Source organism: Patagioenas fasciata, chromosome 5 (genome assembly GCF_037038585.1).
Source record: "Patagioenas fasciata isolate bPatFas1 chromosome 5, bPatFas1.hap1, whole genome shotgun sequence".
NCBI lineage: Eukaryota > Metazoa > Chordata > Aves > Columbiformes > Columbidae > Patagioenas > Patagioenas fasciata.
This window is the reverse complement of record NC_092524.1, coordinates 44,765,420-44,784,123: the sequence shown is the minus strand read 5'-3', so window position 1 is coordinate 44,784,123 and position 18,704 is coordinate 44,765,420. Positions and strand designations below refer to the sequence as shown.

Below are 18,704 nucleotides of genomic sequence, written 5' to 3'. Positions count from 1 at the left end.
TGTATCTTCTGCCTTAACTCTACTTTTTCTTGTTCTTTCATGAAGCATTTAACAAATTTACACTTTTCCCCTTCACTTTTTCCTTGGAACAAAGTAAAACTCATAAAGCAACAAGCTTTGGGTTTTTGTTTCTGAAGACTGTTGAAGCTTCATTTTTAAACGGCTTTTGTTTTCAGCTTTTCTGCTCTTTCCACAGGTCCTATTTAGGTAAAACCCACCAATTAGAGTGTTGCATTTTAAAATATAATTGGAATATTCCTCAAAGTAGACAACATTTTTACGGTTTACTTTTCTGATGTGTTACAATATAATTTGTGAAGTCATTTTCTTATCATAAAGTCAGTACCAAGTAATAATAAAAACGCAAACACCCACATTTACAAGCTTCACTCTACCATGTGTTATATACTACAGTAATTAAACATTAACTAGCAACATGAAATCACAGAAAGCATGTGTTTATTCTCCTTTCCTCAAAAGACTTAACACAGGGGAAAAAAGGTTTTTCCATAAACACACTGAGTCTTCTTTTTTAGGGTCTGCTTGTCCATCAGACGTTCCCTCAAGGCTTTTATGTGAGAGGGACACATAGACCTCCACAAATTCAGATTGGTTCACATCATTCCAGATTTCAAAACATTTATGCTAACTTCACATTCTTAGAACTGTAAGACAGGAAGCAAAAAACCTGTGAAATATTAATGATGTTTCATTTTTGCAAACAGCTTAAATAGTAAGGATCCTCTTGCCCTCCTTCTCAGCATTTAAAGGATTTTATACTTCCTGAACTTGTAAAAGGGAAAAAAAAAGGTACTTTTCAAAGGTCATCTGTATTATGCATTGTAGCGTTCATTACAATTTGGCTTATTCTTCCTTTTAAAATGGAATAACTATGTTATTTAGTATATCCATATTCATGCCATACTATCTTGAAGATAATATTATGATTAGGACATAATTAGGAAGTTGAAATAGTAATGTAGGAAAAACCAATTTACTAACAAATATTTCAACTGTATCCATAAAAATGAAACTAAACATGTTTTTGACACACCTTTTTATATACATTTCTTCCCAGATTTTAATGAGCAATGAACAGCTATATCAAAGGGAATATTTATCTATTATAGGTATAGAAGTAAAACACTGTGCAAATATTCAGGAACAAACACAAAACTTGGGATTCAACCCAAACAATTTACATTAGCTTTCAGCCACTGGATATAGCTGTGATATGCAGTGTTGATTGGTTTTCTTCTGAAAAATGAAGCAAGCAGCTTATGAAAATGAAATAAGAATAAAATTACGCCTGTATTTCAGTTTGTTTCCTAATACGTAGATTTTATTTGCCTTTCCCTTCCTCCACCACAGAAAATGTAGCAACTATCTTCCGTCTACAATATATACAGGATATTGTATTCTTAGGAGTTTGACATTAAGTGGAAAGTCAGCCTTCTGTTTTTTCAGCTGGAGAGTTTATTTCTACTCCATTTTCCTGAAGACAGTTACTCCTCCCTTCAGTATCACTGTTTTGGGGACAGGTATTAGTACTATTAATACTCTATGAAGTGTATGTGATTGTGTATGAGCAAACAACTTTACCTAGTTTACACTATATTTATGAACAAATGATACGACAAATTTATAAAAGCAACTTGGAGAAAAACCTGAGTATTTTTCATCCACTGGGTGCATTGTATACACAGTCAGTTTTCAATAATAAAAATACCCAGCTTCATTACTTTGGAGATTTCCAAAATCATAAACACAAACTGTCTCCATGCTTGCATGTTGCTTCAAAGAACAATTCAGAACAAATATCAGAATGCATTCACGTTCAACAATAACTTAAAAACCTTTTATTTTGGGTATTTGTATAAACTTCATTCACTGGAGACATACCATCATCAGACAAAAAGTCATTAAGTACCATAAGAACAGATTTTTCAAGAAAAGTGCATGTCTCTAGTTGAGGTGAACGTGCGGCTATCTCCATACACGGGGAGGGGGGAGTATTGCTCTGAACGAGCTAAAACAATAAGTGGTATTTGAACTGCTGGTTGAAAGGTAGAGGCACTGGTAATCATTATTTCCCCTTGTTTGTTCAGGACCTTCCAACAAAACAAACAACCTTTTTGTGATTGGATTGACATGGTGTTAACAATGCATTTAATGCCCAAATCAGTATGAATACAGGTAAAGCTCCTGCTAATACCAGTACCAGGATGTTAAAGCCACCTATTTTCTAAGCAACTCTAAACAGCCACACATAAAAAAAAAGAAGTCAAATCTTCCCTCCTTTAGTAAATAAAGCTAACATTCACTAGGCCACGTCATATAGCAACCGTGGGTACTCTATGAGCCATACAGCCATCTGTTAAATGCTTGCCTACTGTACCTGCAATCTTTTCTGCAATCTTAGCTTCTGAAGCTCTCTCTTGCAGTTCTAAGTCCAGTTTTATTGTCTTCAGCTCCTTGTCCTTTTCAGAGAGTTCATCTTGAAGCTGAATTGAACAAATGGATGGTAAGATTCTTATCTAGCTGAAACAGTCAAACAGCTTTTTTAACCACAACAAAATTTTAAATAGTTTCTTACCTCCAAAATACAAACACTAAGCAATACAACAGAAGTTCAGTTAATTATATTTACTTATTTGAAAGACAAATGTTAAAAATCTCTTCTTTATAATCTGCTGTATTTTGCTCTGTGAGACAAGCAGCAACGTGTGCATCACTGTTTTCACACGGGATTCTCTTCTTCAGGTATCACCAGCTGTGGTCCTTCTTGCTAAGGAAATTCAGAATTATATGGAAATATAGCGCAGGTGGTGTCTGCATGAACAGCCTATTTCCTACCAAGAGTACTGATATCACATATCACTAGTGTAAATGCCTAATTTTTCTTCTGCATCGCCAGATAGAAACTGAGATTCTTTCATGTGTTGAAGCCTTTCTTTTAACTGGGAATTCAGTAAATCTGTTCTTGGACAGATATTGCAGCTTGCCACTGAACATTCAATGACACTTCAACAAAGGGGAGGTATCAGGGCACATTCATTATCTGGATGACACATACAGAAGCATGAGCTCCAGATTCTATTAATGAAATCCTGGCCTTGGTTTTGGTCCTCCTTGGTTTTCATCCATGATGCAAGAGCCTATGTCACCGATTCAGAAGGTCAAAGGGCAGGATGAAAGACTTTCTTAATTTCAGAGAAGTAGTTGTTAAGCAGATACTAAGAATCCAAAATGACACGACAGCTATTGATTGATGCATTAAAATAAATAACAAAACTAAATTAGGAACAGTTTAAAACGTATGTTTTGTAAGACAACCATAAAAAAAAGCAAATACTGTGATCTGAATATCTCAATCGCACCTTTTTATTTTTGGCCCTGAGAGTGTCCAATTCTTTTAAAAGGAATGCAGTTTCTGTTTTTCCTCCAAAATCCGCAGCATCCTTCCAGGGGGATATAAACTCAGGGAGCATCCTGTTCGCCTTTTTTTCCACAGTGCTGTGTTTAGAAGGGAAAAAAAAAGACAAAAAAAAAAAAAAAGGCAAATAATGTAAAACCAGTTTCTCTGTCACTCCCCCAAAACCAAAATACACAGAAGTTATCAAAAATTGTTATGCATTGCAAATGTATTAAATAGCCAGTAGAAGAGATGTCCTTCTACCACTTCTTAGATCTGTAATCCTGAAAAAAATCTGTAAATCTGGAATAGTAAATAAATATACTACATTGCTAAGACATAAAACAGATGAATATAAATTAGCTATGAAGCTCAGAAACAGAAAATGCTTAAGGGAAGCAAATACTAAAAACCTGTGCTTAACATGGAACAGCAAAGCCATGAATCATTTGGTGATCCAAATGATGCTCAGGATAAAAGAAAGCAAATTCTCCAGTAGGACAGACAATTCTATATGAAGCAAAATGAAAATATCCAGAAGACAAGATCTAGGAGCTCACCTTGCAGAAATCTGTAAAATGATGGTGTTATTCTAAATGTTATAGCTGGTAACTGGAATTCCATACCGTAGAGCACTCACAGAGTTTTAAGGTAACTTATTTGGCCATAGACAGAGAAAAATAAGCCAAGATTCGATTGTCACAAAATTCTGTGTCAAGGTAAGACACTTAAAAAACCCCTTGGCTGTCCATCAATCTCAGAGATAACTCAGATCTTACTTCTAAGATGGCAGCAAAATCAGCAGATGAATGGATTAAAAGGTGCATTAGCAAATATTTTTAACATTCGTTTCCCTTAAGCATTTTCTGTTTATAGGCTTCATAGCCAACGAGTCATAAGAAGTAGCCACAGAAAAGCTACACCTTCTGAACTCCTATTTCTACTGTATGCATTACTTTCATTATGTGTAATCCACATCCTGGAAAGAAAAGGAAACCTATCTGTTGCTCCAAAGAGTAATTCTCTAAGGCAGACACGTGTTTGTACTCAGTTATCCTTTTCTTCACCTGCTTCCTTTGGATTTATTTTCTCAACAGTGTCTTAAAAAGGAGGTTAAGATGTGTACTCTGCAGGCAAACTATGGTGCAACCTAAGGCATATCACATCAAAAAAAGCAGTTACTTAGTCTCATACAGTGTACACATGGTTTGGAACAGTGCTTAAACTGCTTGTCTTCACTTTCAAGATCCTTCAAAACCTATTTAATCTTTGCTCTATCTAGCAAACTTAATTTAGTATTGTTTTGGACTGCAAGTGATAGATAACTCTGGATACAACTGCCTAGACACTACAAACCTTAAGCTTTTTTTTTGTGTATTTTCCATGTTCAGGAGACACTTCCCATGAACAATTCTCAGTCCCCCAAATGTTCTATTCCTGATGATTTGAAGAAAACTTGCAAGTCACATTGGTGTTACACAAAGACCATCATCTACAATGCAAACCAACACTGACTCTACATTTTCTGAGTCATTCTATATCAAAATATTTTCTCATATGCTAAATGCAATCTATTTGAGGAAGGAGAGATTTTGTGCAATTCGTATAGTATCTATGACAATGAGGTTTTGGCCTACAGCTTTAGGATCCTGCACACAATATACTTGCAGATGAGATGGCTCAACATACTATTGCGGGAGGTTAATCTCATAATTCAAGACCAGCCTGATTGCCAGTGTGAGCGGCACTGGTGAAGGGAGGAGCAATAACCTTTGGTTGACTCTGTGCTGAGCTGTACTTAAGCACTCGGGATTCTATTTGGCTTTTTGTGCAGGATGCATTGCCCCAACAGCATATCTCAGGCCCTAACACACACAAAAAAGGCAACAAGCCACATGGAAAAGTACTATGGACTGGTTTTGGCCCAATGGATCACCACTAGATCATGCTAAAGATAACAAAAACAGGTGTAGAATCTGCCAGACAGGTGAAGAATTAAAAGCATTTATTTCAAAAGTATATATAAAAGTATATATTTCATCATAGGGCTCTGCAGCCTTGATCCCATTTTCAAAAGGAACTCTGTCATTCTCGGTTAAGACTTGGGCTTCAGAATGCTTAAGTCACTCAAAACTGGTAGCAAGTTCCCTAGTCAGCTGGGTATACCTTTATATATTATGTCACATACAGCATGAGTGCATACATGTCTTAAGACTGCAGTAGAGGGTGATAGCTCAGTATGGAAATTAATAATAATAAATGACCAAAATTAAGGACAGAACAAAATCTTCAGCTTGCCTTACACTTTCCAACCATATTTGCCCCTCTTCAGATTCCTTTCACAGACTGCCTGCAAGGTATTACAGCTCATCTTTACTCTTCCGTCTCCACCTGGACTTCACACTGCTTTATTCCTGCTTTCTACTCACTAATTTTACTTGGGCTACACTGTGCTTGCTGTGTAAAGTCACAGATACCACTAGACTTTCAGATCATCTCTTCTAATTCTGTTCAGTATGCATTTCTCCAGTTCTCTGGAGAGATCACAATCATTGAAATACCTGCAGTGTGTCACATAAGCCACTACCATTATGGTATTTTCTATCAGTGCTAGAGAATGCAGTGCTGAAATGCTGCATTCCACAAGGAAAGAAGGGCAGATATGGTCAGTCAAAGTGAAAAAGCTGACTTACTGATTCTCAGTTGGCAAGTAAACTTCCCTATCTTTATCCAAAAATCTGTATGTATACCATCTATCACGTGAATCTAGAAAAACTATATATAGGGATATTTGGTTTTACCTTGATTCTTCAGGACTGGAATTACAATCATTTTGGGCTCCTCTTCTTTGACTGGTTACTGGCCAATCTGAAAGTTTTCGTACTTCAGCTTCTGCCTGGATGAAAAGCTCTGGGTTTTTTTGAGAATTCTGATGGAACTGAAACTCAACACAAATATCTTCTTTTTTCTGCTGCAGGATGTGTGTTTCTAATTGGAAATAGAAGCAAACATTTTTTCATCCAAAGAAAGAAACACAAACTTGAGATTTCATATTAAAAAATGGCTTGCTATATTCTTGTTTGTAGTAGAAAGGAGAAAGTACTCTAGTTTCAGATTCACAGCTTCCTCATCTCACTAAGGAACAAAACCTGTGTTACCTAGAGCACGAATGTACGAGTTATGACCTATTTACTGGATTTTTCTCATGGAAACCTGAAAAATTCATCACCACTTCCTAATACCTCTTTCCTTAAGTGACTACTTCAAATGATGTTGACCCTAGGAAATTATCTACCTATCTTTTGTAAAAATCACCTCTACCCTAGTGAGACACAACAAATTTCTGCTGTAGACAGGTAAATTTGCAGGTTATGAACTAGACTCATAATGAGGTCTTTTTCAAATCCATTTTGGCTACAAAAGAGGTATCGGCAAGTTGTAATTAGCAACAACAAATTTAAGGCCCCATTATTCAGTCCCAGAGTGTGCAAGGCACAGGCTCATACAACTAAAGAACTTGAAGAATGCAAAGCGAAAATTGTGCCAAAGGGAAAAAAAACTTGATTAAAATGTTGAGTGTGATGGTTCTCTTAAGCTTGGCTACTAGATATTTTTAGGACATGTTTCTGATATGGAGGAATTTAAACGAAAGAAAGATCTACATACCATGAATATTTTTTCATAAAGTATGTTTTAATTATAGAAGTCTACTAAAAATGATGAGGAAGAAGCCTAAAAAAACTGCAAATGGAAAATGTCATATATTCTTCATTCTTTCATTTAGATTAGTAGAGAACAAACACTGGAGTTTTTACTCATTTAATAAAGTCAGTGTTTCCAAACATTTTTGATAAATTATATGGTATACATTTTTTGATCCAACTTATTACTTCCTTCTCAAAAATAAGAAACTGTCTATACAGATGCAATCATTTACAAATAACCGGAAAATACACAGCACTCAGTATGGAGGTGTCATGCTGAATGTAAGAAGCAAAAGTACAGATTCCATATAAAAAATGATTAAGACTGTCTCTAAAATCTGTTGCAATAGATTTCTCTTGTCTTGAAGAAGGAAAGGCAGAGCCAATAGCACAGAGAGATGACCTGCAGATTGTCTGGAGTCTGTTTAACAACTTCCCATACAAAGCCATGTGTTACTACCTTGAGAAGGAAGTTATTGTACCCGTTGCTCACCTTTATTCTCTTCATCTACTTCAGCACAAATCCATTTGAAACCACTCTCACAGTTCCTCTGAAGCATAAGAATTGATTTTTGTACTAGAGGAACAACAGTCAACAGCATATCAGAATCTTTGTTCCTGAGCAGTAATAAACATGTGGGGACCATAACTTCATAAAACATTCGCTAACATGTATAACCTAACAATACTTTCAGTAGTGATTGAAATACATTCCTCAGATTGTTTCACAGCTAATGCAGAAACCGAACGCAGCCCATGGCCCCCTGGATTCTTCAAGCAAATGTATGCTATTGTTCACTGGCTCAGAATCCTGCAGAGATTCCTTTTAAGTGCTGCTACATTTCAAAACAGGATTCAACCTCTTGCTACTCTTTACAGTAAGTAGCAAGTATATCTAAAGAAACAGGCATTAAAACACTCACTATGCATACTCTAAGAACCTGCCCCAACTTGGGAATGGCAACATATAATGGCAAAATTCTGAACCCTCTCCAGTTAGTACTATCTGAAAACTAACCTAGTCCTGAATTTGAATACTAGCAAAACTTTCTATCACGAGGCATACACTTGGCTAAGATGTGTTTCCCATTTGATTTATGTTATAAAGAACAGGTCATCAAACATCTTCCTGTTCACTTTTGCCACTTCAGATGCAGTGATGTCTCTCTCTCTCTCTCTATATATATATATGTATATATATAGTTGCAAGTTATGGTCTCACACATAACAAATTTTCTTCCTCTTCTTTTCCAGGGCATCAACATTTTCTATAAGCCACATATATTTGAAGTGCCTCTGGTGAAGTGTGTTGCATTCTGTGGAAGAATTCAAGCACAATATACCTGTTGCAATAACCAGTGACTGTATTGCCATGAAGCTTTGTTCCTTGTTTAGCGTTACTGCATTCTCCCTTGCTCACACTCTTTGAAAGTTACAGAAAAAAAAACCAACAAACTTCTAACCCCAAAATGCTAAGTAGATGACATTAGCTACCACAGTTACACTGGGACAAATAAAAAAAAAGGGATTCTACCCCTTTAGCACAAGAGTAATCAACTTAATAAGTTTATCTTCTTTTCACAGTTCCTGTTTTTTACTTTTCTGCTTTTAGTGTCAGGACTTTAAAAAGAGTTCACAGAATCGTCGCAGTTGGAAGGGACTGCTGGAGATCATCTTGTCCAGCCACCCTGCTCAAACAGGGTCACCTAGAGAAGGTTGTCCAGGTCTGTGTCCAAAAGGCTTCTGAACATCTCAACAGCCTCTCTGGGCAGCCTGTGCCAGTGTTTGATCACCTTCATTGTAAAAAAAGAAAAAAAAAAAAATTCCTTGTATTCAGATGGAATTTAATGTATTTTAATTTGTGCTTATTGACTCTTGTCCTGTCAATGAGTACTACTGAAAAGAGCCTGGCTGCTGCTTCTTCATTCTCTTCCATTAGGTATTATTCATAATTGGTAAGATCTACTCCCCCAATCCTTCCCTTCTTGAGGCTCAGTCTCAGCCCCTCCTCATACATAAGATGCTCCAGTCTATTTGTGGCTCTTTGTTAGACTTGCTCCAGTAAGACCATCTCTTTCCTGTACTAGCGAGCTCAGAACTGGACTTGACACTCTGGATGTGACCTCACCAGTGCTGAGCAGAGAGGATGGACCACGTCCCTCCATCTGCTGGCAATGCTCTCCTTAAAGCAGCTCAGGATGCTGCTGACCATCCTTGCCATAAGGGTGCATCACTGACTTATGCTCAACTTGCTGTTCACTAGGATCCTGATGCCCTTCTGCAGAACTGCTTTCTAAACAGTTGGTGCCCAGCATGTACAGATATATGGCATTATTCATGCTCAGGTGCAAGGGTTCACATTTCCCCTTGCTGAACTTACGAGGTTCCTCTCTGCCCAATTCTACAGCCTGTCAAGGTCCCTCTGAATGGAAGCACAACCATCAGCTACTTACAGTTTTGTATCATCAGCAAACTTGCTGAGAATATAATCTGCTCCATTATCCATTTTTCACACTGGGAGTGTACCACTAGTGACTTGCCTCCTACTGGGCTTTGTGCAACTGATCACCACCATCCAGGAGCAGACATTTAGCCAGTTTTCAGCCAACCACACTGTTTCCTTATTTAAGGAAATTAAACTATATTTCCTTATATTTGTTTTTTTGTTAGGATGCTATGGTACACAGAGTCCAAAGCCTTACCCAAGTCAAGGAAAACAACATACTTCTTGATCCATGCTTAATTTCCCACTTGTCAGGATAAATAATTTTAGAGATTCGATGAGGTGATCCTTGAGTACCAATCAGGTCTCTTGGATCACTTTTCTCTCCAGAACTGTGTCCTAGGGAATTCTTCCAAGCAGATCTCTGAAGAGGCCCAAGTCTATTTTCCTGAAGTCCACAGTTGAGGTCCTGCTTTTTCTCCTGCTCCCTCCTCTCAGAATCCTGAACTGCACTACTTTGTGGTAAGTGGCAACTGCAGCCAAAGCTGCCCCTGACTTCAACATCCACAACCAGTTCTTCCTTGTTTGTAAGTATCGGCTCCAGCAGAGCAACTCTCCCTGTTGGCACCTCACTTGTGTCAGGAAGTTGTCATCAATAGACTCCAGAAATCTCCTAGATTGCTTGTGCCTTGCTGTTGCCCTTACAGCAGATTATCAGTGTTGTAGTCCCCCATGAGGACCAGGACCTGTGAACAAGAGGCTTCCTTCCAGTTGTCTGAAGATGGCCTCATCTACTTCAGCTGGTTTTCCTCCATGACCTTCCCTCTTACTGGCAGGATCAAGGATAACACCTTTTGGGTCCCCACCCTCTTGAACATCCCCCCCCAGAGCCGTGTAGTCACATGTAATACTTGCCATGTCACCCCAACAGTATCACTGGTGCAGATGTGGAACAGCAGCAGGGGGGTAACAGAGGGTCAGGTGAGTCTCAGCAGCCTCTCTGTAACATCCTGACTATGAGCTCCTAACAAGCAGCAGCGCTCCCTAGAAGATAGGTCAAGGCAGCAGATAGAATTTTTTTTTTGTTTTGTTATACAACAGAATGATGTAAATGTGTCTGCATAATGAGGTAAACATCTGCATTAACAGCTGAACTTCAGGCTAAATCCTTAGCCCATGTCAAGACATGGATTTTTATGCCTTCAACTGTAAGTTACAGCAGCTGGAAAAAAAAAGAATTTAGAATGGAACTAGACCTGTGCTGGCATTCACTAATGCTAATGCTGCTTCTTTAAGCAACTTATATTTGCAGCACTCCTTTTCATCCAGATTCAATTCCCTCAAGTACATGGGTAAGACTAAGCAGCATCGCAGCAAGTCTGTAAGTGTCATTTCTGGAAACCTCAGGCAAAACACAGATGATCTGTTTTGTTTTGTTTTGTTTTTTTTCCCTACTGGCTTTGTAAGAGAGAAGACAATGGCAGCTGCCTCGACTCAGAATTCGAAGCAGACTGCCCAAGGGCATTAAGGTGAGAGGTTTTTACTCATTTAATAAAGCTGTAATGTATTTTTTTGGTCAACATACTAAATTTGTCAGTAGAATGCTTTGGGGAAGACATTTCGAATACTGTCAGATCAATGGGCATAGCATTTTTTTAATTTTTAAAACCACTTTATTCTCCATATAGCCCACGACCATAGAGCCCAAGTAATTTAGGCCTTGGTACACAGTAGCTTCTTGTCTTGCTGTTAAAACTAAATAGCAATATTAATCAATGCACTTCAGTGCTCTTCCTCATGCCTCCTGCAAATTGTGTTGTGCACTAATTACCAATGCTGCAGAGACACACTGGGGACTAAGTAGCATTTGCAGTAATCAGGCTGCACAAGGAAGATCAGAGAAAGGGTAAAACAGTCTTACAAGCTTTGGAAAAAATGCTGTAGTTTTCAGTAAGTGGTATCACCACCATTGCTTCTGGTTCTTGAGTATACTAAACAACTTATTTTCCATATAAAATAGAACAAGTTCAGTAGCCCAGATTAATATTTCACTACATAGAGAAGCTGAACAGCTGATCTTCTGTGTGTATTTATCTTGAATGAATAGCTCGTTCACACTGAGGGAAAGAAAGGCTAATGTTAGGAAGAAGGAATATAAAGACACTGGAATTAAAGTAGGGAATTTATTGTAAGGGATGCAAGAGGAAGATAATGCTGTTGTGGCTTGAAACAGTAAAGGCAGAACAGAATTAAATGTTGTTAAGCTAGGAGTGTTTACAAAGTAAAGTAAAAACATTGAACCTATCACATTTTGCAGGCAGTCACTATTTCTCATAGCTTCTTCTTAGAGTGGGGGATTGGCACTGAGAAATCACAGCATCAGACAATCCTGTACCGTCACTGATAATATGGAAAGAAGTGTGGAAGATGTAAGTGCACAGAAGGTGCAGATTCACCTGGAAAGCTAAGGAGGCAGTAGCTTTCCCTTGTGCACTACTCTGCATATTCAGTAGTCCTGTCATCCAGCAGAAGCTGGGTGGGAGCCTCCTTCCCTCTGTTCACAATCTTTCAGCCCCCCACATGCTAAACCGTGCTGATAAGCTCAGAGGTTTGCAGGGGTTCTCGAGGAATAACAACAAAGGAAAACAATCCAAAAGCAATGGAACATGCACATAGCACTGTAAAACACATGGTGGGCTACAGATCTGCTTGTAGATGATTATGGGGACACTGGAAGCCCTTGTTGGTGCTCCAAACCAGCTTCAAGTGTAAAAGTACCTACCACTTGTTATTTATAGCTTCCTAAGATTTGTTTTAAGCTGGTCTGTGGCACAGACAAAGCATGTCCTCATCTGCCTGCAAAACACTGCACGAATGAACCCCTCGAGGAATGGCAGTAAGAGGCAGAATACGAAAAACAGCAAAACCAGGAAGGAAGAGAATAAGCCAAACGCACTTCGGGAGCACAAAAAGCTGACTGCAAACACAGTAGCCCATGCTTCCTACATCATACTATCAGATTAAAAACATTTGAAAAAAATGCAAAACAAAACATTGTGCTACATTTGAGGAACTAACTGCAACCTCAATTACTGAAAGACCACAAAAATTCAGTGATTGACAAACTCTAATTTACTGTTAATCATGTAGTTTTTTTCCTCAGTCAGAGCAACCGTACAGCTTCAATTTAAAAAAAAAAAAAAAAAAAATTGTACAATACCAAAAAGACGATTTTCCTAACACCAAGAGGAAATACTCCCTATCCAACAGAACTGTCAAAGCAAAAAGCCACTCCACCCCTATACAAAACTAACCTGCTCCCACTGCAATAAAAGGACACACTTACTATAGTTTAAAAACACTTGCTCTTGCCCTTGCTTGCAAACCACACATCTACCTCAACTTGCTGCAACAACTGTCCACTGTGTGAGAGCATTATTCAAGAACTTCACTCTCTTTTTATTTTCATTAGACTGATTGCTACGCTTTATTATTGACTTTCAAATTATCTTGATATTTTTTGTACGTTATTAATATTAGAAACATTTCTGAAAAGAAAACTTTGGGGCATGTGTGTGTGAGAATGCACAAACAACTGTATGTGTTCTAACAAGCTGTTAAGACAAGACAGTTGCTGCATTAATAAAAAGTAATTTCTAATAGCTTCATGTGAAAAATAGAATATGGAATTGTCTTAAATTCATAACATCTAATACCAACTGTTGCATAAAAATGGTTAATTTGGCAGAAACTAAGCCCCATTGCATTCCAGCTTGTCCTCAAGGTATCAGAGGGACTGGGGGCAGCTGAGTTTACCTTCTGAGTGATGGCCAGTAAAGCCAAAATAACCTTAGGTCACCACAATGAGTCTGATTGTGCTCAACAGCCAGTCTGCTGTTATGTTGAAGGCACATGATTATGGATTCACCAACAGTTCAAGGTCGGGCTGCGGTCATTGAACTTAAGCACTTACACAGATTCACAAATAGTACAATATATATACTATAAGTCTGAGCACATCCAATGACAAATTCTCACGACTAGATCCACATCTGAGATTTATTAAAGCAACACCAAAAGATTGGAATTCTTAGGTATATCTAATAAATGAATAAAAATTAAATATTTAAGTCTAATGGAAAACTTGAACCTGATAGCCACTAACTTTTCAAGCTATGCAAATGAAATTAGTACTATGGCCAAATATTCCTTCATGAGCTGAAAATGATGAGTCAGCCTTTTTGGCAAAGACAAACATTCATTCACTTGGCTGTATAACCACTGGAACTTCTACCAAACAGAATGACTGTGAAAGACTCAGGCTGCTCAACAGTTCACCCCTTACTGAATGATTAAAAGACATAAATCCTGAAATTCAGTGGGAAACCAAAATTAAAGGATTTTATTGGCATAAAAAGAAGAAAATGAGGCTGGTGGAAGAAATCTGATCCTATTGCCTGCCATAAGTGGTAAGAAAAGAGTTGTTTTAGGTTTTATGCATTTTCAGAATGCCTGTTATTTTCTTTTTCATTTGTAGTTGAGCTGACACAGATGCAACACACATGATTTACATGCATATCTCAATGGCTGTTTGTTATTTTTGACTTTTTCCTCACTATTCTATCTTTCCCACAATGTGCAAACAAGTTTTCAGAGTTAATCCCAAGAAAAGATTCTGTACTTAATTTTTAAGAAGTAATTCCTGTTTCTAGAAGAGAATTACAAAAGCTCAGTACAAAAAGTACAAGGTCAGTATACATTTTCTCCAAAACAAATAAACAAGATAAAGTGCAGCTTTACTCATCTTTGGATTTACTACAGATTTATTTACATTAGCAACTATTTAGGTCCCTTCAATGTACTGCAGTATAATGAGAAACAATAACCTGCAACTAACAGCGAATGGCTGTCCCTTCATGACACACTTTTTTTGACGTTCAAGGAAAACTGGGCAAACCTTAAGATGATTATTCAGCAGGACTCTAAGATCTCACTAAATCACTTCTGTAGCATGGCAGAATGGCAACCACAGTAACCTGATAACTAGTGAAGACTGAGCTGAGAGTTGTTTTGCAATACAAAGGTAATTCCTTTTCTTTCTCAGTGCTCTGCTCAGCCAAAATATTGCATATGACCAGCTAAGGCCTTGGCAGTAATAAGGAGGAAATCACCATGTAGAAGCACTGTACACTTAGTGCCCTTAAGAAACATAACTGTGAGCCCTGCTGAGACCACCATGGGTCAACACAGAAGAATGCGGGCTATTAACTCTATTAACTTATTTTTAAGTAAATCTTACACAGAACTGTTCCATATTTTATACCAGGATAGGTTATCTGTTCTTACTTTAAGAAACAACTGACAGAGGTTCACTCAAATAAGCCTTGAGAACAATGCTTTCTGGAAACTCTCAGGTATTTTACAAAGGATGAATAAGCACTGTGTTAGTCATTTTAAAGACATCAAGACTGAGACACACGGTTGAGGTTGCCACCTCAAGGTTACTGAACAAGCCATGGTAGAAGACAAACTGGGAAGCCCAGAACTGCAGAAGCTGTATCCATGCTGTATCTTGAAGCCTGTGCTACCACACTGGTGGCCCTTCCTGGTCCTGTCTCCTCCTCAGAGACCTCAGATTCTTCTCTTTTCTGTCAGAGAGGCTTTAGCAACTCATTTCCATTGGACTTCAAGAAAAAAAAAAGCAAACATTTTTACTTATGAATTATAAAAAACTAACAGAATTTTCAAATAACTACATTGGTATCTTTCCACACTCCTTTATGTTAATTTTCATTCACATGACAGACTACAGCATTTCTATATTAGAAGACAGATAGGCAGTGTACAGTATAGACCAACTTCCTCTCATTTCAATAGTAGGCAGAATATATTAAATAACTTTTTCTTTTTTTTTTTTTTTTAAATATACATTGAATATCATTCTAATATAGAAAACTTCTGAACAATTAAAATTGTTTTAGAAGTCAGTCAGGCTAACAGAATACAGTTCAAATGCTCAATCTCTGGCCACAGCCAAGCATTTAAGTTGTCCAGAATCATGATCAAAGAGAACAACATATTCTTATTAGAACTTTATTGAGAAAGTTCTCTGCAAATGAATAAGAACAACCTAAGTTATATTTTGCATGAATGTCTTAGCTTGCTCTATATTCCATGACACTTCGACATACACACAAAAGACTTGAAAATATTTTATCTGCTAAAACACAGAAAAAATTAAGTAGTTTAGTGGTTCATTTTTTCAATCCTTTAAGGAATCTAAAGGGAACAGTGAATTCATTCTGTGTTAACAATTTAAGCAGGGGACACATCTGTGTTACTTTGAATGCTTCTTTATTCACCTGTACTTGTGTGGAAGTCTGGCAACACCCCTCATAAAGAAATAAATTGAGAAGGAGATTAAGAACAGTTGGAGTTATTCTGGCAAAGGCATTTTTTTACAATTCTCTAAGGATTCTGATTATTTTAGTAATGATGTTTCATTTGCCTGTCTCTCTCACTAAGTCTTTTGCCCTCCTATTTTGCATCTAAACAGCAATTGTGTACCAACTGGTGAATATGTAAAGTAGAAAAATGCTTCTAAGTCTTTAAAATGCACGGACAATCATTAATTTGGCATTCACTGTAGTAAACAGAGATGCATTTATTAATGTGTGAATATCAGACATTTCCTTTGGCATTCCACTCTCCATTTGCAATCATTAAGACTGTTTTTTTTTAAATATTAGTCTCTGAGAAGGCAGCAGATTTTTGTTGGATTGGTCTCACACTTGAAAAAGCATTTTTATATTCCGAATGCATCAAAACAGCAGAATCTCTGGGCAGATACTAAATGGGATTCACTGAAACACAATGTTAGTTCTAATGGATGGATGATTGTGTTTGGTCTTTTGAAACTTTGAAGTATAGGTAAGTCTTGATCACACAAATTAATAAATCCTAAAGCTGGAGTTAACAATAACCATTACACCCAAATTCTGCAGCTTAGCCTAGCCAATTTTTCAAAAGGTCAGGTTGTGAACTGGAGAAGATCAGGGAGGTCCACCGCATAGCTTTGTTGCCAGGCATCTCTCGTCTGGATTGTTGCAGGCATTTATTAGTATTCGTCAGCAGACTCAACAAAGCAAACAAGAAACTCAAGCACGAATAATAAAATGAAATGCTGCTATATAACCCTTTGTCATTCAGCAAATATGGGACTTTTTAGCTACATTGTTCCTAAACCTGGGTTACTACTTTAATTTTTCTCCACAGTGCTGAGTGAATGAGTATGCATGTGTGTTAAATGCAGAGCTCCCTTAACAACTGCAGGACTGCCATTTAATCTGTTGGTAGATGGACCATTTCCTGTGGGAACTCCAGCTATGATTTCCAGATCCACCAAATAAATCTCAGATTAAGATTCCAAATGAAACCTGCCTTTGGCAGATAAAAAATGTCAAGATGGATACAAACAGTAAAATTATAAATTATCTAGGTGTTGCACGATGACTTGATGTGCGTTTTTTGTTTACACTTTCCCCGATATCACAACTATACAAGGCATTCATCAAATGTCACACTTTCATAATATTGGAGGCATCATTAAAACTGTTTGGCTAAGGACCTTGAAGTGTTTAAGCAGTAGCTCAAAAGTATATTTGTGCAAAGTAGAAGAATAAATTTACATATCAGCAGCAGCTCATAAGGGATGGGTAAATATTCTGTTTATCTCTCATTGTAATTCAGGTTAGTTTAAATACAGGGTTTCAGGATATCATTACAGCCTATATGGAGTTATTACATAATTTCCAAACATAGTGTCTGCTAGACTTTTACTAAGCATGCTGTGTTTATGTTTTCTAAACCAGCTGAAAACAAAGTAAACCCTCTCATTCCATTTTTCTTTCGCTATTTTCATACCAGACAATTGCTTTTCACATATAACCCCTTCCATTATCTACATCTTAATGATCCAGAACTCTCTTTTATCTAGGCAGGGTCATGTTTCCTCATGCTCATTAATTATAGTGAAAATTCTCTTATCCAAATGTACTCAACCTCCCCTATTGCAAACAAACAACTAAGGCTTTGCTGAATTAGAGTTCTAAGCAAAATCCCAGAAAACATCAGCTTTAGAACTCAAGAAAAATATTGCAATTTTAAGTATCTAACTTAAAAGAAAGGTCACTTTGCATATAGTACCAGCATGACACCTTGGCAATGCACCATTTTCTCCAAGTAAATGGGCTACTAAAGATGCAGGTGAACTCTCAGATACGAGTCTCCAATGCACTCCCTGGAGAACTGTTTTTAAATAATTTGTTTGTTATGTTTTTGCTCTGAACTTAAGTTTCATTCTAGCTGTCACTAAAATAGAAGCAATTAAGTTTTCTAAAGAAGAAAATAACCTACTTCCTCTTGGATTTGTGCTAGGCCTTCTAAAGCTCCTTCTGAAGCACTACATAAAATTACTGTGGTAATGTGGTAAATGTGCTCTCCTTGAAGCATATTTCAAGACATTCTGAAGTTAGTTGCACTCATACTTTGAACACTTAAGTGATTTAAAGTGCAATAGTTTAAGGTTTGCATTCTCCCCATCTTTAGTGCTTGCAGTACTCAGTGCAGATAAGGCACTACAGATTTTCAGTGTACTTTAAATGGTCTAACAAAATCATATTCACAACACTCCAATGAATCAGGAAGATACTGGATACTTAATTGTGCTTCATGATGAGGAGTCTTTCTGCATGCAGCCTGGCCAGAAATGCACTGTATTTAACCATTCAAAACGTACAAGGAAAGAAACTGGAAGGAAAAAGGAGACATGAGAACTTATATACATGAAAGTGTGATTATATTTATAGGAAAGACCAGAAAGTATTTGACAATTCTTCAGCTGTCTTTAAATCCTTTTTATTTTCTAAGTCATGGCATACTATTCCCTCTTTCTCCATGCACGATGTTTTCTTCTTCTTCCATACTTAGTGCTGCTCAACAGTTACTAGGCACTCTTACTACGTTTGACTCACGCATAATCATCTGCCTCTTATGCTATGCAGAGAAACCTGCAACTGCCCGTGCCGCTTTCCAAGGGGATCTCTGCCAGCCAACACACAGTGAGTTCAATGCTGAAAGCACA

At 37.4% G+C, this 18,704-nt stretch overlaps 1 protein-coding gene across 5 annotated transcripts in view; it reads right to left on the bottom strand.

The window, feature by feature from the left end:
* MIPOL1 (mirror-image polydactyly 1) overlaps positions 1-18,704 on the bottom strand; it is a 195,728-nt gene that overhangs the window by 142,190 nt on the left and 34,834 nt on the right. For all 5 annotated transcript variants that reach the window (XR_011739387.1, XM_071809409.1, XM_065840036.2 and 2 more), the window contains 3 exons: positions 6,217-6,403; positions 3,381-3,516; positions 2,399-2,504 (listed from right to left, as the gene is read on the bottom strand). Coding sequence is in view for 4 of the 5 variants with exons in the window: in XM_071809409.1 (XP_071665510.1) it covers positions 2,399-2,504; positions 3,381-3,516; positions 6,217-6,403 (429 nt within the window). In the remaining variant the exon portion in view is untranslated. The remainder of the gene's footprint in view (positions 1-2,398; positions 2,505-3,380; positions 3,517-6,216; positions 6,404-18,704) is intronic.